The sequence below is a fragment of the Diprion similis genome, chromosome 3 (assembly GCF_021155765.1).
Source record: "Diprion similis isolate iyDipSimi1 chromosome 3, iyDipSimi1.1, whole genome shotgun sequence".
In the NCBI taxonomy this organism is placed as follows: Eukaryota; Metazoa; Arthropoda; class Insecta; order Hymenoptera; family Diprionidae; genus Diprion; species Diprion similis.
Genome location: NC_060107.1, coordinates 164,615 through 192,185, shown reverse-complemented (window position 1 = coordinate 192,185; position 27,571 = coordinate 164,615). Strand labels below are relative to the sequence as shown.

General features: G+C 40.4%; 3 protein-coding genes across 4 annotated transcripts; 1 reads left to right on the top strand and 2 right to left on the bottom strand.

The window, feature by feature from the left end:
• Positions 1-26,343, top strand: LOC124404820 (acetyl-coenzyme A synthetase). Of its 2 annotated transcripts, XM_046879235.1 has the most exons (12): positions 1-211; positions 7,646-7,649; positions 15,956-16,171; positions 17,819-18,014; positions 18,309-18,537; positions 18,686-18,878; positions 19,029-19,221; positions 19,433-19,588; positions 19,726-19,893; positions 20,612-20,801; positions 23,973-24,218; positions 25,028-26,343. In XM_046879235.1, exons 1-12 carry the CDS (start codon positions 181-183, stop codon positions 25,222-25,224), a joined length of 2,019 nt encoding a protein of 672 aa, XP_046735191.1. In that variant the 5' UTR covers positions 1-180; the 3' UTR covers positions 25,225-26,343. The 2 variants fall into 2 exon arrangements, with proteins under 2 accessions (XP_046735191.1, XP_046735190.1); XM_046879234.1 differs by lacking the exons at positions 1-211; positions 7,646-7,649 and adding an exon at positions 14,035-14,639.
• LOC124404822 (zinc carboxypeptidase-like) lies at positions 8,897-10,985 on the bottom strand. Its single transcript, XM_046879245.1, has 6 exons — positions 10,807-10,985; positions 10,137-10,658; positions 9,945-10,032; positions 9,653-9,855; positions 9,476-9,560; positions 8,897-9,353 (listed from the first exon to the last, which is right to left on the bottom strand). The coding sequence occupies exons 1-6, from the start codon at positions 10,954-10,956 to the stop codon at positions 9,157-9,159; spliced, it is 1,245 nt and encodes a 414-aa protein (XP_046735201.1). The 5' UTR covers positions 10,957-10,985; the 3' UTR covers positions 8,897-9,156.
• On the bottom strand, positions 20,844-23,629 carry LOC124404825 (enolase-like). Its single transcript, XM_046879247.1, has 3 exons — positions 23,110-23,629; positions 22,597-22,842; positions 20,844-21,576 (listed from the first exon to the last, which is right to left on the bottom strand). The coding sequence occupies exons 1-3, from the start codon at positions 23,627-23,629 to the stop codon at positions 21,026-21,028; spliced, it is 1,317 nt and encodes a 438-aa protein (XP_046735203.1). The 3' UTR covers positions 20,844-21,025.
• Positions 26,344-27,571: the final 1,228 nt, after the last annotated feature.

The window sequence follows — 27,571 nt, the reverse complement described above, 5'->3', positions numbered from 1 at the left end:
TCTTCAACCTCCTTCCTCGTGTCCACGACACGTGTACTGTCCCTCGGTATGTATTTTATCACATATGAGCGAGTGAGCGATGGTATCGGATACGCAGGAGCGGCGAAATGGCGGCGCTCCCTCAGAAAAATTCGAGGAACAGCCGCGTGACAGCTTCGGGTGCTTTCAAATGCAAATAAAATGTTACGTAGTTCCTATCAAGAATTTTACGATCCCTTTTTTTCTCGACGTTTTTATCGCCACCCCCCTCCTCACTTCCCGCTTCTCTCAGCCCTCGATGGAAACCCCGGCGCTTTCACCCCATACCGCTTTAAAGGGCGAGCTGGTGACGCTCTCAAGGAGAAATTTGATAATTCTCTACTTTTGCAATGTTATTTGACTAGCGTTTGATGACTGAATTACATTCCGTTCCCGATAATCATCGAGACGGACATCATTTTTTGAACGCGTATGTACGAGGACCTCACACAGGGATCAGTCGATCAATCAGTGTAGGTATTTTCGGAATCTCGTTTGTGGTTCTGAAAGATCATCCCACTGCCCAGCACGTGCTACTCACGAAAGTACGTGTTGTTGGAATTTTTCGAGTCATTTTTTCTCTTGCTTCTCCCGCCTTCGTTGGCGCGACAAGAAATCAATGCAGGCGTGGCGAGTTCTGGATTCGCTACGTGATGTAAATGGAAAGGAGAGTTTCTCCAATGAATTACTCGCCGAAAATGAAATCACCCCGGAGATAAATCGCTTTCCATTTTTCCAATACTCGATATTTATAGCTTAAAGGTCTGCCAAATTTCACCTACCGTACCATTGGGTTCGGAGTCGTAAAAATATCACAGAATAATCGTTTGCGTGAGATGTTGAACAAAACTGATATAGCCTTACCCGCTGAATGTTATACATTAATGCAGGGTACCTCTTTCCAGACTTGCAAAACTGTCTTGCGACCTGCCTTTATGCTCATACTAAAGGAAAATAATATAAAATATGTTTCATATTCCTAGCATCGGAAACTTTTTTTCACGTAGCTTACAAGACCCTGCATACGGTGTAACGCGAAAAGGTACATGATTTATGTATTCGAAAACTCTGGAACGGCTTGCAATCAAAATATCTACAACTCGGTCGCGTTTCGGATGCATTTACCTGTCATCGAAATTGTTCATTGTACGAAGTGTAACTTATTGAGAAAACTTTTTTACACCCCAGACTCCACGCGAATTTAATTGCCAGGCCGCAAACCGCAAAGTGGCTTTGGCGAGACTCAACGGCGATGGTTAAGCGACTAAAATACTTATTACTTAAAGAGGCTTTCAGTTGGCTAGGTTAATTCATTAATAGCTAAAAATGGGATGAGTAAGATTCGCAGTTACGCCAAAAATATAAGCATAATCGTATGTATTTGAGAGCAATACTAGCAACAATCGCAAGTGTAATTGAGTTCCCCCAGCACACATGGAGGCTACAGTTCAAAACAGGATCAGAGCAAACAAGGACTCCTTGACATTCTCAATTTCAGGTATGATTCCTGTACGTATGTATTTATATCTTATACCTGCTTGCGACATAGGTGGAGCAAATTCAGACATTGATACTATGCATACATGACGGTTAGATATAATAATTATCGATCCGGCGTTAAATATTTTAAATTATACTGCGTATTTTTATCTTCATTGAAAGATCGTCGTTGTCGTTGTTGTTGTAGTTGTTGTTATTTTTATTATAATTGTTATCACTACTACTATTATTATTATTATTATTAATCCTAAGTTTATCATTAATTTGTCTCTCATCGTCATCCTCGTCATTTTATTAACAACGTTTTGTTTCATAAACTTTCTGTGATAATTATTAACAATCAATGTTACAAGAGGAATGAGTGAAACGCAATAAGAAATCATGAAGTAAATTAAATAATAATAATATAATTTGAAAATATAATATAAAAAGAATAATAAAACGGAAACTAAAAGACGAAAAGAAAGAAGAGAAAAAATTTTGCCGTGTCTTGCTAGAATTAATAATAATGATTATTATAGTTTGTATCGTAATAAAAGCTGATCTGTTGAATGTTACGCCTTATAACGTATACCTATGTTGACGTTGTCCGTTCTCAAAGAAATTAATAAGCGCATAATATATTGTTATTTTGTATGATCGGTAATCTGTTTTGTAAACGATACGATATCGAGATTATATGCCCAATTGAACATTAAATAAATGAAAAAGAACCTTTCTCAAACGCGTCAAGCTGTTTAAACCTTTTTCAACCTCACGAGGCTACACGGCCGGCACAATTAACCATCCATCCCGCCGTAAAGGTAAGCGCTCAGATTCGTCTACGTATATCCCTTATTATAATGAACAATAGTAAGTGCAACACATGTGGAAAATGACTATCCATTTCAAACATTGATGGAAAAATATTGTCATCGTCGGACAGAAATGTATGGATACCTACATAAAACTGGCATATTAATTACTCCCAAATGAACCGAAGGTTTAAATATGATTCTCTGCAGGTAAGCATAATTGAGTGTTAAATTTCATTTGGTTTTATCGAAACGCATTCGTCGGAGATGTAGAGCGAATAATCCGTTACTGCAGTGTCATAATATGACACAGAAAACGCTCGCGAGTCTTCCAAGTCACTCGGAGTCAGGAAGATGCATACTTTTATCTCCGCTGCTGTCTTGCAATCGAGACATTCCCTTCTACTGATGCTGATGCTGCTTGTACCTGACGCCGTTGCAGTTACTTTTATAAAGATGTCTGCAGCACTTGCAATCCCCTGCGTCGCTCTCGTTAGAAGCCGGGTCCTTTGAGCCAGTGGCGCCCAAGGCGGCGAGTCGGGCTACGTGTTCTACCTCTGACCGAGTCTGAAAATGGATTAACATACAAACGTGCTCTTAACTTCTGAATAATATGGAGATTCTAGAACCAGCTGTTGACGTTGTCGTTGGATAGGCTGGACGTCCTGGTACATCCCAGTTGCGTTTCTCTTATCATTTTCCATCTACGATTCGGCGAGTCACTTGCAAAAGTAAGTAAACTCACCCATCCGACTATCGCGGTTGATTCTAAACGAACAGATCGCAATATCAGCTGCTCCAATCATTTCGAACGGTAGAGTACCTACAGCTTATAAAATCGCACAGAGATCGAAAAGTAGAAGATTTCATCTTGTGACGAACAACGCTTTATCACCGCTATTCCATGGCTATGGCTAATTCATCACAACGTCGGGGTGTGACCTGACCATTGACTTGTATTGTTGCCTGAATTACAATTGATCATACACTGAGCAGTTTAGATAGTTAAGCTTTCGTTCGACGATAACTTATGAATGCCCCGGGACAAGACGCAATTAAGAATAGAAAGAATATTCTGGACATTTCTGGGGTACTTTTTATGTAACTGCACACCCATACCGGCATGTAAAATATGGATAACTATGAGTTTTCAGCAGAATTACAAATCTGAAGAGATTTCAGAAATATTTAAGTGGTTTTTTCACGCGACCATTCTCGTATATATCCGTTTTCATACAACATACTCACTTTTTCGGCATTCATCTGGGCTAGGCGTAATTCGTCAAGTTCTCTGCCACGGAGCCTTTCCTCGATCAGAGCTTGGATTCGTAGTTTAGTTTCGTGAACCGTCATCTCGGCTATTTTCACCTTCAACGTCTTCTCCTCCATCTTTTTCCCAAATATGATATGTTTCATAACGACAAATATTTTTGTTTTGCAAAAATAACGCCCCCTTGGAGATGATAAATTAATTATACCTCTAACTCTTGTAGTTTGAGCTGATGATCCAATTCCAATTTCGCACACTGCAGCTTTGCTTTTACCAAAAAACTGATGGAATTTACCACTCGACTCTCCTCGGTGTTGTTGGCTTGAAGTCAAAGAAATAGGTCAAATTACCAAAATGTCCTACGTGCAATATTCAATTCGCAGCTAATCCGTTTTATACCTATAATTTGAAAGGAAATACTTTTATGGCTACCGTTAAACAAACCAGAAGTCACGGGCGGTGTTTCTTGTTCCTCCTCGGATGATTCCACTTTAATCTCACGTTGAACTTCATCATCTACAGCTGCGAGCGTCATGGACGATACCCTCCTCACTCTCAAATTGTCTACTCTGTTTGCAGCGTTCCTTCTATAGTCGTCCACTGTTCTTCCCTGTTCGCCTCTTGTCTGATCGCTATCGTTGCTTTCGTCCTTGCCCGTGTTGCGCTTGTCAATTGAACCATTTGCAGTAGAAAGAAGAGGCTGAATCGTTTGCAGCATATCGAGGTACCACCTACTTCCAGGTTGACCAACACTTCGAAGTAACCTCAGATATAGTTTCAATCGTAAGAAATCCCGCGTCCCTAAATCCTTACAATTGGCCGTATTTTTCATGTCGTCCGGTTCGCTTTTTTCACTAATAAACGGGATTGAACTCTCACGTGTATCTACTCCCGAATGAACACTCCCATCTAATCCGAACGACTCTGTCAACTTCCTAATATCGTCGAGAATCTCCGTACGCTTGAAGCTCCGAACGTTGGCAAGTTGTTGCAGTAGTTCGTTCAACTCCGAGTAATCAATGTCTTCCGTGTCGTTGTTAAGGTTTCTAACAACTTGTCTGGCTGGTGATTTTTTCACACTACTTCTAGACGATACGGTATCAGCACTTGCAGCCATTCCTACAATTCTCGTATCATTTCCCTCATTTATCGCCGAAGGCGTACAAAATTTATCCATTGAATGACAATCCCTTGATAGATCACCCATGGCGGTTGGTGTTTCGTCAACGATTTCACAATCGGTCTGCAAATTTCTAACGAAATCATATTTATTCTCCATGTTCGTTGTCGCCTCTATTGTATTTATGAGCATTTGCTTTTCACTCGCTATTTGACGAGATATCGCCGCGTATTGATCTAACGGTTCACCCACTGCCGGCGGCTGATCGTATCCTCCGCACCTCCTCTCGAAAAAATTCAACCTGTTCAACGCCAGGCGTTCAGGTTTACTTGCTTCAAACATTCCAATGATACCGTGTCGATGTGCGTCGTTAACAACAAGGGAATCGTTGCCATTAGTCTGTCGTATCGGCCTACCGACATGACGGAAGCCGTCGGGTGAATTTCTCCCCTCTGTAACGCGCTCCTTTTCATTGGCGTAACTCGATCCGAAATTCGAGCCATCTTTCTCCAGAGGCATGTTTCTTTTCCTGAAAATGGATCGAATTTGCGATGGAACTTCTGGACATATTACCGAGACCGTAACACTGCTACCCTGGTCCTGACCGTCTGTCGTCGAAACTCTCAAATCGCTTTCAGAAATTTTATTTTTATCCTTAACGCAAACACCTTCGCATCTTGATATTATCGTTGGTTCATGTGCGGACGAAAATGCTGCAACAATTTCAGACAAAATTATAAACGTGATATAATATGCAAGGCGTCGGGTGTATGGACGTGAAAATGCAATCGTTCTCACGCTCAGCGGCGAACGACTTGAAATGTCTCTGAGGTGGAACATTAAGTTTTCTGATAATCGGTGAATAGTCTTCTTCCCGCCGTTCGGATACCGCAGTGTTTAAGCCGCTACAAAACAGCGGCGAAGAGTAGGTTGCCAACGAAGGAGATGGCTTTGGTGATTCTGCTGGTTGTTTTTTAGATGCCACGTTAACTTTAACGTCGTATTGCGCCCACTCTTCAGGGTTCACCTTGGCTAACATTTTAACCATTTTCCGCGTCGTCGGACTCATAGTCTTTGGGGTTTCCTAGCGTTTGCAAGAAACAAAACTCGTCAGCATATTCTGAGAATGATAAAAATCTAAGACCCAAGTGTCTAACAATCTGTAAGCAAACGTTATTATACATTTGGAGCTACATGTACAGATGATGTGGATTACCTTATGGGTAATCTTGGCACGTTTGCTGTGGTATTTGTAATTCTGCCAATACTTCTTGAGCTGTGCCGAAGTACGACCAGAATGGCCATTCTCATTAAACTTGTTCTCAATGATTTCCCAAATCTCTTTACGGCTGAGGATTGATATATTTTTATCGTCAAGCAGAGGTCCGTATTCCCCCATGATGGCCAAAAGTCGTGTTCGCTCGTCTTTGGTGAATTGATTTCGCAATCTTTTTTTATCATTTTCCATCGCGTTCGACGGTGGCATTTTCAAAACTGTTTGATTCTTGAAAACTGTTTAACTTCCAATTATCAGCCCTGAAATAACATGCAATTTTCATCGTCTAATGTACCTTGGAACCTCGATTTGTTCGCGTTCTTTTACCGCGCAGTAAAATCAGGCTACCATTATATGAATGAAGTTGGCAAAAAACGATAGCATAATAATAGATCAATTTGCATAAAAATGACTCTGCATCGAACCGTAAGAACACACTGGGATTTCTTTCGTCGCGACATTCAGAAATGTCGCTTGAACCGTTTGATCAAGGCCTTACAGGTCAATATGATTACATACACATCAAAGTAAAAAATGGAAAAAAACGTTTTTACAAAATTTCAGGACTCTTGCTGTTACAAGCATTTTTTTAACCGTCAAAATTAAACGATCTTGACAAAGCGCTCAATGCATTCGTACATACAATATGTACCGTAGCTTTCATTTCGCTAACATACAGAGTGAATTCCTAACGAAAGTACATTCCGTCGTCTGCTGAAATTTAATGCGCACGCGCTACAATCGGAGAGCGGCTGTTTGCCAGGACGATCAATCGTCATAAATTTAAATGACAGTTTGCCGCTATTTGCGTAGCCTCGAAGTTTTGACAGTTGCCGGTGACAATTACTCACAGTTCGCACAGTTAAAATTTTTGAGGTTACATGGATCGCGGTGAGCCGTCGCTCATGACGGTTGTTCGTCCTGACAAACAGTCGCGCTCTTGTATTGTAGCGCGTGTGCATTAAATTTTAGCAGACTACGGACCGTGCAGTCGTTACGAATTCACTCTGTATATTTATCTCTGTAATACTGTTACCTATTTTAAAAGTCGATGCCATTAACTTGTCGCATATTTACTTGCGCTTGTAATAGGATAATTTTGGTAATAAATTAAGCTCGCGGTTATATAATTGGATTACGATGACATAGTATATATATCCTTACAATTAGCCAAAATGCTCTCACGGGTTAGATGAAGTTTATTCTATCTTCCTCAAGTATGTTATACGTATATTTACATACAATGTATAATGTATACGTACATACCGGCGTGAAACTGACAGTGATTCAATTTTTGACAGTATTTTCAAGGGAATGTTCGATATTAACAGATAATCGAATCGATCTGTAGGGAGGAAGGAAGATAGCAGCGATTGACATACGTTACCTAAAATGTCGGGACTCAAACCGAAAAGCGTGAAAACCTTTCTGTTGTTGCACCTAATTGATGAAAGAGCACCGCAAGCCTTCTAGCGTAACTCAATCGGTCTTGAGGACGTGAACCACAGTGGGATACGATTGCGTCGAACGAATAAAGGATCTTTCGGAGTTCGATGACTTCTTCGGTGATGAATTATTCGCGTAATAAGATTACTCTTTAGAGGAGCTGTGGTATTAGCGACGCGCTACAAAAGACAGATGACTGACTGGCTTGACTGTTTGCAAACAAAAGTAGAAAAAATGACGATCCAGCGATGAGATTGTCTTCGGAAAATTGACAGTCTCGGTGAATTTATTCGTCTTGTTCTCTGTGGCCGAAAATTACAAGTGCCAATTCTGATACCGAGGAATATATTTTCTGTGTTTCCATAGCAAAGCAATTCAAGTGTTCGAAAAAAGATCTTATGATAGTAAGTGTGATAGTAAGGTGATTTTTAATCACGAGTGATTGCATCCCGTCGTTGCCACTGGGCGCATTCTCTATTGTAGACGGATTTTTCTGTTTCAGATCGGCGTGGACTGAAGACTGTTGTAGACGGTTACCCTGACGGGGTTTTGTGTTACTTATGGGATATGAAACGGCATTTTAAACGGTTCCCATCGATAAAGAAGCTACCGGATCGGTAACGCGTCTTCTTATAGCCCGAAACGACCCACGCAGGCCCACTTACGCGCAAAATTCTCGTGACAAAAATTTGCCCAGATGTAACTGACTTTAAATTCATCCCTCAACGCATAGTCGTACCTACATACACCGAATACTTATCGAATTATCGTATTTGAAACCAAGGAAGATCTCTTGAAATATTCAAAAATACCGGAACAGTGAACGAAAACTTACAATTAAATATCGAGATTTCATTTCAAATCACTGTAAAATTATTCAAGTCTAGTAAATTTAGTCGATTTCACTCTACAACGAGTCATTCTATTCAGAAGAATATTTTATACAAAGTTACTGAAACAGATTTTCTGTCTTTCAGTAGTCTATTAATTATCGCTATTTATTAATCACCATTAATGTCGGTGCAATGTTGTGACGTTGAGCATTCAACTATTCCAACACGACACAAGAAGTTTTTTAGGGGGATTTCAGAAAATGGCCTTTCGGATAAAATGCATAATTGAAATTGACTGAATCTGCTAGGTTTCTAACAATTTTGAAGCAATCTAGAATGAAACATCGACATCTAAGCGTCCGTTGATAATTCCAATATTTTCTGTGTTCGTATTTATAAAGAGATTCTCGTAGCTTACGAATATAACAATTTAATGAATGCAATATGTACACGTATTCGATAGTAAAATTGTTCGACAATTTCTATTCTTGGCCAACCAACCTCTTCATCTATCATTTATTTGTTGGTCAACGGATTAATCAAAAATAAGCGATTTACATTTGTCTCTCAGAACGACATTGGTTCACGGAACTGCTTGGTTTCGGGTCATTCCTTCTACGTGTAATAACAAAACAGGTGTAAAATTTTAAATCACAAGTGCCATTTAATTTGCAAATATTCTCACACACACGAGTGCTTATTTACAATAAATATGATGTTCGAGTAGTGAGATACAGAGCGAACAATGCCAGTACAAAGTTCAGTACTACAGGATTTCTGGCTTTTGGTGAATATAAAAAAAACCCATCTTCCAATCGGGAAGTCAAAATTAAAGTATGTTCAAGACGTTAACGTTTCAAAAGTGGCAGTAGTGACCTGCTAACTTTCTTCCATCAAATTTATACACCGTGTCCACGTGCCTTGGCAGCCTTGAACATCGCCACGAGTGAGTCCAGAGTTTCTTCCCCAGTGGGTATAATTTGCGAGGCGGGTAAAAGGAATCCCCATTGGCCAAGATCCCTCAATTCGTAAATGTAGGTGATGGGCGTATTGTACGTGGCCTTAACCCAGTCTACGGATGCTCCAGTGGCAACATCTGTTTGGATCGAGTTGATCGTCAAAATTTACTTTCAAATTTTCCGTGGAACGACTGTTTGCAAATTTCCAGTACATGCAAATTTTTGGAAATTCCACATTTAAACTGATTTTCGTACTTACAAATAGTTTCGGCAATATTTCCGACCGTGTACGTTGTTCCGTATCTCTGTTGGAGAGCATCCGCAGCAATGAGTCCAATCTCCAACTGCACGAAACAGATAAATACCCAAATTACATGTCTCCCCTTGTTCAACATTGTCACATTGATAAACATGGTGTACGTGTAGGTATACTTGCCAATTCGTCGTAGTTGTCTAAATGCTCCGTGGAGTGTCCGTATGGTATGAGTAACAACTGGGTGTAACTGTGAAACGATATGTACGCGTAGAATTTATCGCTAATAGAGTCTATGTACTCGGATGCGGATTTGGTTTCAATTTCAGAAAAAGGTGCTGAACCAGCGTACGTGTCCACGCAGGGCAGGCTGCTCGCGCCACCGGCTGAAAATTTCAGGACATATCGTGAAGCCTTTGTTCGTTTGTCTCTAGTTCACGATTTCTGTTACTAGTTTCAATTGAAAATTCCTTACTGTTCCACTGGAATCCCCAATTTCTATTCGGATCAGCTCCACGGCATAAGGCGCTCACTCGGGATCGCGTCTTGCGCCACAAACGGCTCTGTCGTATTAAAAGTAAAGTATTATTAGTCCAAGGATTTGATCGAGGCATTCGTCAATATCTTGCTGTTTTTTTAGCCTATTATGAAAAAGAATCAGGCTTACACTGTCATGTGTGTGCACGTAACCGTCTGGATTGAAAACGGGAAAAATGTACCAGTCATGGCGATCAGCCAATTCTCTGACGTCGGGATCTGTGCTAGTCAAAAGTTCGTTGATGATATACGTCACGGTTGCTGGTGAAATCCATTCACGAGCGTGGATTCCACCTTCGATGAAGATCCCAGGATTGTCGGACCCAAATGATATTTTGATGCCCTTTATTTCACGACCCTCGTAGGTCGAGCCAGCCACCACCACTTCGACGTTTTCCGGATATTTGACGGCCAAGGATTCCAGCCATTCGTAGATTTCATTCAAAGTATAATAGCTCGTCCACCCGAAACTGCCGTCCCGTAACTGCAACGGGCCTTTCTCAGCGTCTATTAATTTCTGCACGTCTTCAATGTAGGTCGTGTAATGGGCGCCCACTACGTCCATGTATTCTTCGAATTCGTAAAGCCGATGCGGTGGCACCATAATGTGAACCGGTGCATTCAGACGAGCTGGATTGTTCCATAGATCAAACTGCGCGTCAAAGAAATAACATTGTTACACATGTTAATTTGATAATGATGCGTACATATAGGTTTTGCCCTGCTCGTGTTTCTTCTTTCGATGCGAGTCAATCTTTCAAGATATTTCAGTGGGTAAAGGTAGTAAAGGAGTGACTTACGCCGTTTTCAGTTTCACCGAGTTCCCTAAGTAAATCCAAATGAGCTGTGGTGTTGGGAGTTACAGCGAACACCTTGTAATTGTCGAATCTGTCTACTTCGGCGAATACGGCTGTAGCCGCACAGGCTGCGATGATCCAAAGACGTAACATGACGGTCCTGTAATGAAACGGAAACAACCCAATTTGACACCAGACTTGAGAGCGGTCAGATTTTACAGAGCGTTCACCATTGAACTTACGTCGGTTGAGTCGGGGACCGTGAAAATGCTCAATCTCATCTTCTTCGTGTTCCATATTTATAGCCAAGATTTGCTAATACACGCGTCACCACAACAAAAACACGTATTGATAAGTAGAGACGACAGTCAGATTTTTTGATTAGGAAATGAAAATTTCTATCAATCTAGTCTGGTGATCTTTGCGATTACCCAAATGATGGACATTATCGTTAAAGATTTTTATCTGCTGCGTGCAAACGTTCAAATCAATCTTACTGATTGTGCTAGATTTATACCATTTGAGGTAGTCATCTGACAGCTGAACAATATGGTTCTGAATACTTTCTAAGGAACTCTGTCTAAAGCGAGCCACATATTGTTACCTTTGTGTGGTCGCAGTTTTTTCCTGTAACCTTGGTCAGTTTCACCGCCGACCAGCGGAGCAAACGGTTCTGGATATTCACTACTCATTTGGCCTATCTGTCTATTGTCCTGAAAAAAGTTTTAAAGTATGACCTATCCAATAATAGATATTTTTCATAAGAAACGAATAAGGAACCAGCTTCGATTTGAAATGTGCAGTAAAGAGTATCAATGAAAGTTATCACGTCGAGGCTGCGATAACTACTCCATCCGAAGTAAGACATTCATCGACTCGCGGACGTCCAAATGCTGCTCATTAACGAGTCCGTGAAATTCGTGAAAACTGTCACACCCGCATGATTATCGACGTTCTCCACCTCACTCCGGAAACTATAATCTTCAATCTCGTTTTCCGTTCCCATCAACATGTGATGGTGTTCTCCTCTTATTGAGTGAATGCGATAATAATCCGATACAGATGCTGATTATCATATCGGACTTGTTCCTTATTAGATTGTAAGCTACGATCAAGCATGACTGTAGAAGATTTGCGTTAATAATATCACATTTAACACTCAATAACTCAAATACGAGCATGGATGGTGCAGACAAAGCTGTCTGCGATTTATTGACAATTAGCTAAAACCAAAGCGTCCATCTATGTATCTACGTTTGGTATCCTAAGGAGTATTATACCAATCCTAGAATCTATGCTGGTACGTACTTATAAAGAGCAGAGATTGAGTGATAAGATTTCACTACAAGCATCATCATCACAGACCATCAACCTATCAAAATCATTATTGACCAAGTGTTACTGCGATTGAAAAAGGAAAAATGGCTCTTTGAGTTCCAATTTCTACTCGAATTGCTGTTATATTAGCTGTCACAAACCTCGACGTGCAAAGTTTAATTTCTAACAAATGCCGTAGCGAAATCTTATCACATCTAAACCACTCAATGTTAAAGTCGGTAATGACGGAATGTACTTAGACGTTCGATCGACCGAAGCAAACTTGTCGACAGAAACGGTATTTAAGTTTTCTACGTCGTTCTTTTACCAACAATGTAATTAATTTTACCTTACCAATCAATGATAAGGGATAAGGCAGTCGAATTATAATCAGGATAGCTATATTCTATTCCGTCAAAGGGCCAAGAAAAAATACCAAGCTTGACCATCGGTATCGTGCTACTTCTATTATTCCGCTTTGCCCGGTCCTTGATAAATGATAAATCTCTGCTACGCGATAACAGATCACAACAACCATTCACTTCTTCCTATAATAGACCTTGTCCTTGCATATGGTCGTGGAATGATAATAATTGCCAACTGAAACACTTCACGCGTGACCAGCAGTGGCTAGACTATCGGTTAGACGCCACATTAAACGCAAACGCAAGACGTGTGAGAATGTTCATGCGCGTGTTTCTCTGTGCGATTAAATTATACGTGCTGTGTCTGTAATGCGTTTCCATTTGCAGTCGATGAGTATATACGCCATGCCATTAGTTCAGCACTCTAATACCTATTTGACCCACCTACGCCGAAGGTGAAAAGGGCCGGTCCAGAATTGATTAAAAAAACAAAGAATTGGAAATCAAATGTTGTTGTTCGAGAAATTTCTCTGCAGAGTAGTGTATAAGATAGAACAAAACCTGATTTACAGACGGTTGATACGTAATGCAATAAAATAGGCTCAGCCCAAAATTGAATTAGCCACCCAATATGTCTTGTACTGTATCTTCACGAATACGATACTGGCAGAGATCTGTAACAGAACTTGGCGTTCCGCATCGTAGCTTTGCTTGTAGAATTTCTGAATAATATGACAACCATTCGTTATGCAAACAAGCCACTTAATACACGCGTCACCTAAGTTGCAGTTTTTAGTTTGCGGCTTTTTCCCAGCTTCATGGGCTGCGACATTTCAATGTTTCCGCAATCTTAATACCTTTGCTGTTTGTCTTAGAACTAACCACTCAACTTACTCGCCATACCACCTGCATTCAGGAGGCGCATGAACCAGGGCTCAGACACCACGACTAATTGTGACGGCCATCAGGCACCGTATCCGCAGTCAAGTGCCTTCGGCTGTCGGTGCATCATCTCTGACAGGTGCATCATGAGAGTATCGGTATCAGTATTCAACAGCAGCCAAAATCACTCCCACTTTCTTTTATACCTCGTTTGAAGAGTAGTCGGGTGAATTCTGCTATAAGAGTATAACGGGTATAACTGCACCAGCGAATGAACACCACCGGTAAATGAACAAACTATAGAAAAGTATACCTGTTGTGCATAGTGAATTATTCGGCATAGTTGTTCATTAACTGGTTGAATTTTTTGAAGAGTTCATTCTTTGGTGTATCTATTTCACTACACCGGAACCGACAAATAATATGACCTTCTCTCTCTCTCTTTCTCTATGCGTATCATAGTACACAGTCATTATACTCCCACCTTATATCACTCATACATATGCAATAATATGCATACATACATACATACATATATATACACACATATACGTTATATATATATATATATATATACAATATACACACGTATATTGTAGCAGGTGAGTGACAATATATCGTATCATTCGACGCAATCGAGCTGAGGCGAGGTTGTGCGTAGTCGATGACGATCGAATATAAGTATCGCAGCTAGTCGTGGCCATCGGCTCTACGGCCTCTTGACACCGTCCTTGCTCCGCTCGAGGCACGAGCAGCATTAATTGAGTCCCAGTTCCTTCCGTTGCACCGCGGCGGCCTGGTCCCGCACACCGCCAGAAGGAAAAGCACGTGTATCGATCGCGGTACCACCAGCTATACCAGTGCCCCTGCCCCTCATCGCCCGGATCCCCGACGACCTGCGCCCTGGAGAAGTGCAAGCCGAAAGACAAGTGCGGGTAGCGCACCAGCGTTTCGCCGACCAACCTTCGAGGAGGAAGTCAGTCTCACGTCAGTACTCTAGCCGCTTCTCTCACGTATCGACACGCTCGATTTCTCTTCGGTACTTACATGTGATTTCTATTTACACGAGAGCTCCGAGGGTCTCCGGTGTCTGGTGGTCCGTTTGGGTTGATCCTACCCTCGCTGGTCCGACGGGAATACAGGGGTGTGAGAGGGAATAAATAACTACATTAATACTATAAATATGGCCGACAGAATATACTATCCGAATTCGGCGATTGCCGCGAATTCGCACTGCAGCAGCTTCAAACAGTATCAAGAATTGTACAAACAGTGAGTTGAACAATTACAACCTGCGCAAATTTACACACACGCATGAGATACAGACGTAGGTTATTGCCCCGTATAGCCGTGTGCAAAAAACACCGAATCGCATTCAGCAATGTTCGTACGTAATTGGTCCATCTTTCCTGCGCCAAATTCACTGACCGTGTTTCTCTTGATCGATATCTGTGATGACGCGTTAGGACCGCGAATCGATACAATTGGTAAACTCCGAAAACGGCGGAGAAACTATATTTTCAGGGTGGTGTAAAAACGTCAATATGTTTACACTTGCATATAATATTTATAAGAGTAAAGAATCATATTCCCGCATCGCGATCTGACCTACAGAGATCGACAACCTTGGCCTAGATTGACCTCGTACCCGTCGTCCTGTCGGAAAATGCGATGACTGAAATGACGGTGCATTTTTGATTCGCGAGCCAAACTCGGACGTTTGCTGAAAACGTAAATCCGTGGTAAAGCAATCCTATGAAATATGTCGCCGAGTAGCTTCCAATTACCTTCTTGTTTGTCGATGTGAAATTAGTGTTGGTAATAATTTCATCTAATGTATACATTTAAATAATAAAGCAACTGACAATAGAATCACACGTTACTTTATTCTTCCCAAACCAAACTACGGACAGACGAGATTCACATGTATTTGCGGTAATTGCCATTTAATGCGTGTGCATAAAATTCGTGTTCAGCCGACGTAATTAAATACCTGCACGTGACCGGAATTTAACGCATGTACATGCACAGTACATAATTTGCATGGATATTAAAATTTGTGGTAAAACCTACGCTTGTAACACGTATATGAATCGCGTGATATGCATTTTTATTCTTTTTGCGGTATTTCATTTTATAAAAGAATTCAAACTTCAGCTGCTAGTTTACTGGGTGAATATTATTGGAAATAATCGTTCGACGATGATGATGATGACGATGATAGATAGCATTAATTTCCGTTTAATTGCTTTACACTGCATCGCAACTGTATTAATCAACCAACATTAATCAGCTGCAAAGATATGAATGGTTTTTTATCAACATTAAAGATAACCTCTGAACCCCCGCGGCGCTCTTGCACCCTAAGCGCTATTTACAATTTATTATACATATATTACCTCGCTTACCTGCAATGCCACGAGCAATGGATCACCCTATATCTAGCTTCGCGAAGGTTATAAGAAAGTACCTATATAAGACGCGAAGAATCTTTTTCAACAACTTAACGACAACGACCGTCTGTCATATGTCATGTAGAGTACGAATACGTAAGTTATTAAGTATCTGATGTATTTCACGTTTCGCAGATCGATTGAAAGTCCCGAAAAATTTTGGGGCCAGGTGGCCAAACAATTTCACTGGGAGACACCGGTAAAAGAGGGAAAATTTTGCTCGTATAATTTCGATGTAAGTAAAGGAGACGTATTCATCGAGTGGATGGAAGGTGCCTCCACCAACATCAGTTTCAACCTTCTAGACAGAAACGTTAAGAATGGAAATGGCGACAAAGTAGCCTTTTATTGGTGAGTCGTTGCGTTTTCATTAATCCAATTAAGAAACGTCACCAGGTGATTGTGTTCTCAAAGATGAAAGTCCCCTTCGAACGGGTTGGTAAAATAGTTTGAAAACGAAATTTTCCGGTAGCAAATTTATCTCAACAGTAGTTGAGGACTTTCAATCTTGTGATTTTGAAAATTTTTCCTTGTATATATTGCAATAACTAAAACCTTGAAATAAAGGTAATGTCCAATGATGAAGTTCGTGGCCAGGATGATGTGTAGATAAATGAATTGTAATGTGATAAATGAATGGTAATGTCCAATCACAGGTATACCGTAAATACCTGCAGACAAGGTGACGAACTGATTATGGTTCCAAAATTTGCACATAATAAAGAATATGAATGGCTCGGATGGTTAATAGCTTATATTTATTATTTCTAATAAACGTATCAGATAATAGCCTGTGCGTGATGCGACCGTGATTCTCTTTTTATTTTTCATTCTTATCGCTACAAATTAATGTGATCCGGTCGCTTCGAAACATGCAAGGCACGTGGTGGATTTTTTTCAAACTTGTATTACGTAACAACGAATATCTACAAAAATGTTTATTTATTTCTTGTGGCGTTGATGGGCAAAAAAGTTGAACTTTATCCGCATGATAAACATGTGAAGTGTGGTTATAGCCTGCAAGTCTGTATAAAGATGTACATCGGGCCAAATTGCTTACGATTGAATATTAATGCCACCTTTTTTAAATTACAAACAGGTACCTTCAAATTTCACATTCACGTTGAAACTTAACATTTATTGCTCCCACCGACTTGCCAATTTTACGATGTTCGAAATTAGGTATTTGGCGAAACCTTGCATTTTATACCTATTCACCTACAGATTTATTCAAACCGTTCGTTATACTTAATAATATGCGTTACAACTAATACGTAAGAAACAGAACGTCAAACTGTGGATCAGAAAAAATGAAGGTTTCACCCTGAAATTAAAATAACTCGCGTACATACTTGTGAGTAAACACCTGTTTAAAGAAGCTTTTACATACTAATTAATGCAACCGGGGAATCGCTTACGTCAAGAGTGACAGTCTTCGCGTTTATATATCTATTATATAGGTATTTGCAGGAATTTAATTTACGTTGATGTTCACGTTTTTTGCCTATTTTTCTCCCCTCTCAACCGCAATGAGGAGGCGTTACCACTTTAACCTTCAGCCGCGAGTAATGAACATACGATGTGACATATCGCGCATCATGTCAAATGTCAAATTGCACGTGTTTATACATCATTCTCAGGCAAATATTTCAAGCAGCACGAATCTGGCGATATACATGAAATACCCGTAAAAATTTCTCGTCCAATGTCATTTATTCTATGCAACTATAGTAGGTGTAGGTATGTCAAGCAATCGGAATCAAAGAAGCCCCAAATATGATAATGATAATCCGTGTAATACGGTGACAGGTAAATTTGGTGTAAATTACGGAAGAACCTCTATGGAATGCAGGCCAGATTTCTCATTGTGCGCTTATTACATCTGACTTTAAGATAAAAGATGGCCGTAGCGTTTGAACGCAAGAGCCGAGTCTGCGTTAAATAATTGAGGGTGCAACGTTACAAACGAAGAATATACCAACCGGTTTCTCTGTACAGGGAAGGTAATCATCCGGATGACTACTCTCGGCTTACATACAGAAAACTGCTTGAAGAGGTTTGCAGATTTGCCAATGTCTTGAAATCGAAAGGTGTAGCCAAAGGCGATTGCGTGGCAATTTATATGCCAATGATTCTCGAATTGCCCATTGCCATGCTTGCGTGCACGAGAATAGGTGCCACTCACAACATTGTGGTAAGTTCGGACTTTTATCGAGACTCAGTTTTGACGTTATAAATTTATACAACATGACGCGGGCTGGTACCAACAATGTTTGGCTAACTGATAGCCAAGTTAACGTCGTAACTGTAAGTTGTGGTTTACAATTAGCCTACAGTACACCGTGTGCCATCGACTTGTACAGAAAGTATGATACGACACGTTGTACAACACACTAAGCAGTGAATGGATAAATATATCCTATATGCGTGCAGAATACGGAGCAGAGGCAGTAACCCCGGTCTCTGTCTAATTTTGCCTTGCGAATAGTTTGCAGGATACTCGTCGGATTCACTGGCAGAGCGCATGCTTGAATCAAAATCAAAAATCCTTATAACTGCGGACGGCGTATGGCGTGGTGAAAAACTGCTGAACCTAAAACGTATATGCGACGATGCTTTGGAAAAGGCGAAAAATAGCGGACACTTGGTAGAAAGCTGTATAGTAGTTTCACATCTTCAAAGGCTCAGCAACACTATGAATAAATCAGAATCCAGTGGTAAGATTACTTCACTCTCCGAGTGAAATCACGTGATGTAGATATATGTATATCCATACATACGTATTTTATTCTTGTTTCTTTCATTGATATCATCTATAATACACTCTTAGGCGGATGTGTGGCGAATTAAATTAATTTTCATTAGAAGGTGTCGGCGTAAATGGTACAAATGGATCTACGAATGGTACGCGAAAAAATAACCCGAGATCCAACGATTTTGAGATTGCCTGGATAGAGGATCGAGATTTTTGGTGGCATGAAGAGATGGAAGACGTTGACTCTCGCTGTTACCCAGTATGGATGGCTGCTGAAGATCCTCTATTTATTTTATACACTAGGTACAATTGATTTTATCGTATCGTATGTCTGACCTATCGCGATCGTCATTAAAATGCGTGAAATGCGTGCATAAATTTCTCATACGTATGTACCCGATATCCGTTAATTTCCGGACATTATTGTTGTCAACGACGTCTGTTTTACCACAGTGGCTCGACGGGGAAACCGAAAGGAGTTCTCCACACTACAGCCGGATATCTCATTTATGCCGCTACGTCGTTCAAATATGTTTTCGATTATCATCCGGGCGATGTTTATTGGTGTACAGCTGACATTGGATGGATCACAGGTCATACTTACGTTGTCTACGGTCCATTAGCGAACGGTGCCACCTCTGTATTGGTAAGGCGTAACGAACATAGAAACTTTTCCTTAACACGTTAATCTATCTTGGACCAATCCGAATTTCATTAGTCGATTCAAAGTCCATTTTTTTCGAAAATAGTACTACTTTTCGGGCTATTAGATTATGCCAATAATGTATTTTATAACTAGTATACGCTCACTATTACTGTCAAACAATGAGAATAGCTTTTTCTGTGTTTTATTACAGTTTGAAGGGACACCGTTTTATCCGGAGAATGACAGATACTGGTCCATAGTTGATAAATATAAGGTTACGCAATTCTACACAGCACCGACCGTTCTGAGGTCACTGATGAAGTTTGGAGATGACTTGCTAAAGAAACATGATCTTACAACATTAAAGGTGACGTGTAATTGCTTATCAGATACAACGTTTTGTTATTAGGTATGGACTGAAGAATCTTTATTACCTATAAATAGAGGAAAAAACAATGCCGAGAAGGAAAAGTTTTATTGAAACTTAAGTTATTAACAATTCAGGTCCTCGGATCGGTTGGAGAGCCCATCAACTCTGAAGCATGGCTGTGGTATTATAACGTCGTCGGTGGCGGCAAATGCAGTATCGCCGACACATTCTTCCAGACCGAAACTGGCGGTCACGTAATCACGCCGCTCCCGGGGGCGACGCCTATGAAACCCGGATCCGCGGTAAGTCAACCACCCGTACCCATTAATTACCGCGATGGTGGAAGGCTAAGAGACGTGCAAATTGATGCCCATTTCAATGATGCCCATATTGACTCAGTTCAGGGATTTGACGTGTCAATTGGTACGTAACCAAAGGTAACGCTAATAGAAAAGGCTGTACCTCGTGTGTGGATCGCGTCAAATCGAGTAAGCAAGACGTCAAGTCGAATACCTTTTCGACGCTCGAGACGCCTGATAGTCAGAAAGCGGCAAGTTGCCTAAAAGTAATCACAAATGTTTGCTGGTACGTTGTCGTATGGGATAGTGAGCGCGCCACATGTTCCTGCGTTGCCTGCACCATCGCCATTTTTATATTATACGTACTACAATCATTGTCAAGGCCGCAGGAATTGTAGACAAGCACCTGATTGGGGGCCAAGTGCCAATAGACACACCACAATAACGATAAATACCATCTATTGGCAAGTTTTTGTTTACATACTGCGTGTTTTGAAAAAAAAATGCCCCAAACAATTACCACGAATAAATTTTTATATCATCAAAGACCCGTACTGTTCTTTCGAGTGGCAAAAGGAAACATTATGCAAAATTGGTTTCTTCTAATACGTTAGACTAAAAACGATCGTCCTCGCGCCCAAAATGTTTAAGACATTTCAGTTAATCCGTATGAAAATTTACGCGTTTGCAATTATTTATGGAGAAAATATGCATTTTCCAGGCGCTTCCATTTTTTGGCGTTTCACCGGAACTTCTCGATGAAGATGGTACCGTGATCAATGGCGAAGGTGAAGGTTTTTTAGTCTTCGGCAAGCCGTGGCCGGGTATGACGAGGACATTGTTTGGAAATCACGAAAGATTCCAGTCAACTTATTTCTCAAAATTTCACGGCTATTACTGCACAGGAGACGGTGAGTGGGAAAAAATTTGTACTACTTTATACATGTATTTTAATTACTCAAGCATTGATACAGACAAAAACAGAGAATGATCGATGACTTGGCTACCGTTCGTTTCTTCCCAATTTACCAGCATTCAGTAGTTAAAATAGAAATTAATATGCATAAATCATACTTATGATTATAAAGTCACTGTTTATTCTCTGCCTGAAATTTTAATTCAACCGCATCAGCAGCTATTTGTACTTGCTGAAGGGATACCTAAAATTGTTGCCGGCATATTTAGCATCTTTCCCCAACTCTTCTTCGATCCTCAAAATTTGATTGTATTTCGCCATTCTCTCGCTCCGACACGGAGCCCCGGCCTTCAGCTGACCCGCGGAGATGCCGACGGCCATATCTGCTATAAAAGTATCTTCAGTTTCTCCGTAACCTCCCGACATCAGACAACTCCAGCCACTGGTCCGCGCCAATCGATTACAATTTATTGCCTCCGTAACAGTTCCAATCTGAGGTAACCTGATCAGTAGACAGTTCGCGGTTTGTTTTTCAATCGCTTCCTCTATACGTTCGATGTTCATTGCCGTTAAATCGTCGGCGACGATTTGAATTGACTGGTCGCTCAACATCGGCCACCCGTCCCAATCCTCCAAATCAAATGGATCCTCTATCGATACGATCGCTGGAAACTCGTTCATGTACTCCAAGTATTGATCGCGGAGCTCTTCCGCCTCAATATAATCACTCGGGTCGGAATCTTCGCTCTTGAAGGATAAATCGTACTGCCCTGATGCATATAATATGCATGTGTTATTCACAGTAGTGGAAAAGTGAGTCAGTAGGAGAAGTTATATGTATATGATTCTCATCATCCTGACTCTGATCTCCGTTGAATAAGTCGTTAGACTCCGAGAATCGAAGTATACAGGTAGATTATATGGAAACGAATCACACCACTTGCCTTCCAGCAAACAATAAAAGAGACAAGTCATTAGTTTCTTGAGAAGCCCTTTGAGCAGGGCGAACTTATTCTATAAATTGAAATAAATAAAATTAAGAAACAAGACTGCTTCGAATTATGTGTAGCTATATCGCGTGTACAATTGTGTCAATTGCGTATAAGATTTAACGTGCATGAATGACACTTTTCTACGGGTTGTCATTTGGATTTGTTTCGACATAATCTCTCGACAAATCGTACATGCCTTGCTACATCATGCAATTAAATCGAGTATAATTCAGCCAAATTCGTTTTCCAAAATTACTGGAATTTGAGTGCAGTTGCTCGAAAATACCCTGTCACATTTTCGTTTAACAAGTCAAAGATCTGCACCGCGCGAGTACTGTATTGCATTAAAACAGTTACTTCCGCGTTTGATAAAATCAACGACGTGATTTTGTATCGAGGTGTTTTCAGTGTTGTGTCACCCGACCGATTAAAGAATTTTTGCGAGAATTCATCTCGTTGTTTTGTAAAACGGCGATTCGATTTGAAATTTTGTATGATACGATCGTTTTGATTTTAGAAAGTGCATTCTAGTCAGATAGGATTGATAAATTGTGATATGAATTAATAATCGAATGATTTGCAAAATATAACCACAGAGCTTGTCATTTCACGAGAAATCCCAAATTTAATTAATAATTCCAAATAAAAACGCTATCGGTTCACGGTCAACGATCTCACACTCAAAACATCTTAACACTAACGCTGTGATTCAATTACCCAAATGCAGCATCGTTGGCCTCGGTAGACCAGACACACGTGTTACTAACAGTTGTGATAAATTTTCCAAGCGCTACCAACCATCCTTGCAAAATGTTGATGCTGCCATGTCCAGAGCAATTTTAATTTTTCCATCGTAGCCCGCCGTTTTAATCGCATCGTCTATTATAGACAAAGCTTCCTTGTCGTCTTCTAACTCGGGCATAAAGCTACCTTCGTCGCCTACCGGTAACGGTAGTTTCGCATCTTGTTGTTCGCCAAGTTTTCGCTCTATGACGCGAAATACTTCGGTGCCCATTTTCATCGCATCGGCAAAACTTTCCGCACCTTGCGAAACGAAGGATAAATGAAATCCTATTAGCCAATTTCATTCCTCGTGCTACACAAAGGTCATATGTAGGTTCCACCCAATTATACCAACGTATGTAAATACATACCATTGTACGTACTCTATACACTGTGTATTTATTTATTAGCTCCATCATCATCATCATCATCATCATCATCATCATTCTGATTATTATTATTATTACTACTACTACTACTACTACTACTAAAGTCGTTGCTCTCAATGCGATGTGTGTCTGTACATACCTGTAGGTAGGATCATAAATTCCTGACAAGCAAGAGAATTTCCAGCATATTTTCCGCCGCTGATTACATTGAACGCTGGTACGGGAATAATTATTTCCGTGTTTTCTGACAATTCAGCGATATATCTGTAAAGCGGAAGGCCCCTTTTTGCCGCGCCACCCTTGCAGCAGGCGACAGAGACAGCGAGAATTGCGTTTGCTCCAAGCCTTGACTTGTTGTCAGTTCCGTCCAGGCTTGTCATCAGATTATCAATTTCGCGCTGCTGACATACTTCAAGCTTCGAGCGAAGAAGCTCCGGAGCTATGGTGTTGTTGATGATTTCAACTGCTTTGAATACCGATCGGCCGTTGTACGAGGCTTCGTTGTTGTCCCGCAGTTCGGTAGCTTCGTTTGGGTTAGGCGAGAAAACACAGGGGACGGAGGATCGCAGAAGTCCAATATCGGTCACGAGATCAACTTCGAGTGTTGGGTCGCCGTGAGAGTCGAATATTTGTCGGGCTTTTAATTTCTGGATAGGCATGTTGACGTGGAATAATTTTTCAGACTGTCGAAATGATGGTAGGGGGTGTTGTCGAAAGGTTGAAGCGATGAAATTTTTAAGCAGTTACGCGGACATATTTTTTTCTAATTATTCCAAGCTCTTCATGGCCTAATAGATGCATCCTCGCGAGGAAGCTGAACTGCTTTGTTTCACATTGCCTCGCCTCTCGCGTAAAAACTGAGTCGACGGGTTAGAAAATTTGGGATCTCACAGTTTACGAAATTCAAAAAAAGTTACCCACCGACATTCCTCCCGCTATAGGTACTCTACATCGATAAAGGCCTACGGTGGAAATGAAACGATTCTTGAAATATGCCAACAGGTGCGAAACGAGACGCCGATGGTTATTTGTGGGTGACAGGCCGCGTAGATGACATGCTGAATGTGTCCGGGCATTTGATGTCCACTGCCGAAGTTGAGAGTGTCTTGAGCGAGCACGAAGCCGTTGCGGAAGCAGCTGTGGTAAGCAGGCCACATCCGGTCAAGGGCCAATGTCTTTACTGCTTCATTACGCCGAACCAGGACGCGCCGTTTGACCGAAAGCTGCAGGACGAATTGAAGATAAAAGGTGCATATCATTATCACTCATCGCTCTACGACAGATAATTGTATGGATGTGATATATATATACCTACGTGAATTTTCCACAAAAAATCCTATATTTGATCGTTACGATTGATCTGTATCTGACGCAAGTATAGTTTACGCGTCTTTTTTCCCGCGTTCCGTAGTCAAAGTAATCGTTTCAGAAATACTCAAAAAACTCCATCACGTCAGGATTTCCCTTGAACTCGTCTTTGTAGTTTCGTTTAGAGTGAAAATCCCGTATAATTTGAAATCTGGTAGCCTGTTCTTGGTTCTGAAAATCCTATGCAAAATTCATTTCTTACTTCTATTTAATATGTACTAGAACGAGACTTAAGAATAAATACAAACAGGAAAATAGAAAATGGAAAGTGGAAGCGTGTTCGGAGAAGTATAAAAGATTAGAAGCAAAGATTTCATAGGGAAAAAGAGTGAAGACAGAATGTTAAGTACACTTCATGAAGAAATTGTTTATTCAATTTTGTGAACAATATTGTTTACTTCATTTCAATGAAATGCTGGTTTTTTCATTATTAGTATGCTTTTTTTATGCAGACACCTTGTATTTTGCAAAAATAATGTACGTGATGGAAGGGAATGGAAGTTATTTTTGGATTCAGCACACTCGTAAATATGATATTTACCAAACACATCCCATGCAGCTGAAATGAAATGTTCGTTTTTTTGTCGTGAAAAAACCTACTTTGCCTCCTTGATGCAAAATCTACGTTTCTTTGTTTTACAGCCCAAGAATTGAACTGATTTTTAATTTTCCTTTTCTCTTCGTTTCAGTACGAGAAAGGATAGGGCCCTTCGCTCAACCGGATGTTGTTCAGCATGCCCCTAGCCTGCCGAAAACGCGTACGGGGAAAATTATGCGGCGTATATTACGAAAAATAGCTGTCGGCGACAGAAACGTTGGGGACACATCAACTCTGGCCGACGAAGCTGTGGTGGATCTGCTTTTCCAGCTACGACCACAGATTTAGAAATCGAATCTACAGCATAGATGGAACACTTGCGTTCGTTCACATCCGGTATATTAAGAATAGTGAAATCAAAAAAGTGTACGAAACTTGGTTGCGTTTCGCTATCGTCCATTACTACAAACTCAACACCTTGATTGGCTATAACATTTTCGCGGCAGTGATCAAAATGCAGCTGAGTCTCGGAACAGTCATGCCGACCAAAAATGAGTATCAGTGTATATAACATATACACCTCTCTATTAGTATTACATCATTTTATTTATACAGGTCTATTTTCCATATTATACGTACAGTAGTACTATGTGTATACCTGCAGCAGTCGCACGCCATCATATACATTGTATGTGTGATTTTTTTTTGTGCGACAGTCATACGGTTAGTGTGCGATTATAATTATGATGCATTGTGAAGCTTCGTACGACATACAAATTATTACAGATGCATAACGGATAATTCTTGTATCTTACTGTGGTACCACACAAGCATAAACATGGCATGTACACGGACGCACATTATACTAAAAAGTACGTGGCTATGCATCTCAATGTAGCTAGCAGTTGAAAATAACTCATTGTCGGTTAATTTGTACATTTTTTTTTGGTTGTCTTCACTCTCATCATAGTGATTTACACGAAGTATGAATATTACTTTTATAATCTACTTACATTTGACAAGCCATATTGAATATACACAGAAATCTGACCGTTCATTTTACAAAACGCTAACTACGGCCGGGTCAAATTATATTTTGCTATCACACATTCGATTGTTTTACAATCAAACGACTCGGTGTAAAAGTCTGATTTCCAAGCCATAATCAGTAGGATGATTTACGACTAATCATTCCAACGAAGGATATTTATAATGTATATTGAACCGATCGTATAACTTCACTATACTTTCCTGAAGGATAATAATTAAGTGCAGTAAAAATGATTTATTCATACTACATCTTACAAGAATGTGCGCACTAAGGTTTCAACGCAACAGCAGTATTTAAACTAAGAAAAAAGACACATACCGTACCGTATATCATATGTACCTCCATCCACGTCACCGACTGGGCTGCGTTAAGAATGAACATCGAGGTGTATTTTTTTCTCAATGCACACTAGTCAAAAGGAAAAGAAAAACGAAACTACGACTCTCGAACGGAGCCTTCGGAATTCTTAACACAACCCAATAGGGGCAGTATAATAAAAAGAATAAGCACAAGTTCCTCCCCGCTTCTAAACGTTATTGCGACTAATGAGCATTATTCTAATAGAACAAAATGTTGAAAGTAAATAAAACACTGCAGTAGTGATGTACCAATGGTAATATATACCAAATTATTTCGTAGAAATGTTTCGTAGGCAGGTTTAACATACGGCGAATCCGCTTGCATTATGCAACACAGGGTAGATAATAACGATAGACGCTTTTCTAATCGTTCAAGATTGGAGAACGTGAGGAGTCGGCCAATTGTCAACATCCAACGGCACAAAAGTTTATCAGTACAATCTTCTTCTCAGTTATCGAATTATATGCAGGCAGATTTCGGCAGGATGCATTCTGAAATTGCATGAATGCATAGGGAGATTCGCCCTGGGTTAAATTGCCCGTGTAAGATTTCTACGAGATAACCTGGTATAGTAAACATAAGTGATATAGTATAATACACTACTTACTGGTGTGGAAAAATTGGACTGAACGAGGTCAGAAAATGTATGATAGTTGCAGGAGAAAAGCTCGTGTAGAGATATAATGTGTAATACCTATACATAAATATATATTTATTGAACACAATGTTCGAATGCCGCGAAATATTCGAGACAAAATACCATACATATCATTCCTCGCAGGAAGCATAAAGTATATTATACACGATATACATACCTCCGAATATATTATATGAATAAATATCACTCTATCGTAATATTAACATTTCTATAATATACCTCCGTTGCAAGTTCGTCTCCTTATACAGTAGAGAGTGCGCGAAGTGGCCGATTCCCGAACTGAACGGAAACGGTGCGGGAATATATGAAAGAATGTGGTATACCTGCACTATATAGGTATGTGCATTAGTGCATGAATAACTCATTTCGACTGATTGTGAGGGAAACAAAGATGAAGAAGGACGGTATGCCCCGTTCCTACACATTTGATCCTACGCAAAATTATAGGCCTACGGGCAATTCAGTCGGGGACATCATTAAAATCACAAGGTTCGGGAACCATGCACGGTTCAATCCTGTAAAGGCCAAACCTACGCGGCTCATAATCCTTACATGCACGGTCCAAATTGATTCTATACCTAGATCAGTGGTGAAAATCTATCACACGACTCAGTTCCAGACTACGT

Coding starts and splice junctions, on each gene's coding strand:
- LOC124404820 (XM_046879234.1), top strand. CDS start 14,551: ATGGCCGACAGAATATACTATCCGAATTCGGCGATTGCCGCGAATTCG. Junction 18,879..19,028: donor CTATTTATTTTATACACTAG/GTACAATTGATT, acceptor GTTTTACCACAG/TGGCTCGACGGGGAAACCGA. Junction 19,222..19,432: donor ACGGTGCCACCTCTGTATTG/GTAAGGCGTAAC, acceptor GTTTTATTACAG/TTTGAAGGGACACCGTTTTA.
- LOC124404825 (XM_046879247.1), bottom strand. CDS start 23,629: ATGCCTATCCAGAAATTAAAAGCCCGACAAATATTCGACTCTCACGGC. Junction 22,843..23,109: donor ATTTATGATCCTACCTACAG/GTATGTACAGAC, acceptor TCGTTTCGCAAG/GTGCGGAAAGTTTTGCCGAT. Junction 21,577..22,596: donor ATCAACATTTTGCAAGGATG/GTTGGTAGCGCT, acceptor TATATGCATCAG/GGCAGTACGATTTATCCTTC.
- LOC124404822 (XM_046879245.1), bottom strand. CDS start 10,956: ATGTTACGTCTTTGGATCATCGCAGCCTGTGCGGCTACAGCCGTATTC. Junction 10,659..10,806: donor TCGGTGAAACTGAAAACGGC/GTAAGTCACTCC, acceptor TTTGACGCGCAG/TTTGATCTATGGAACAATCC. Junction 9,856..9,944: donor TTGGGGATTCCAGTGGAACA/GTAAGGAATTTT, acceptor TGAAATTTTCAG/CCGGTGGCGCGAGCAGCCTG.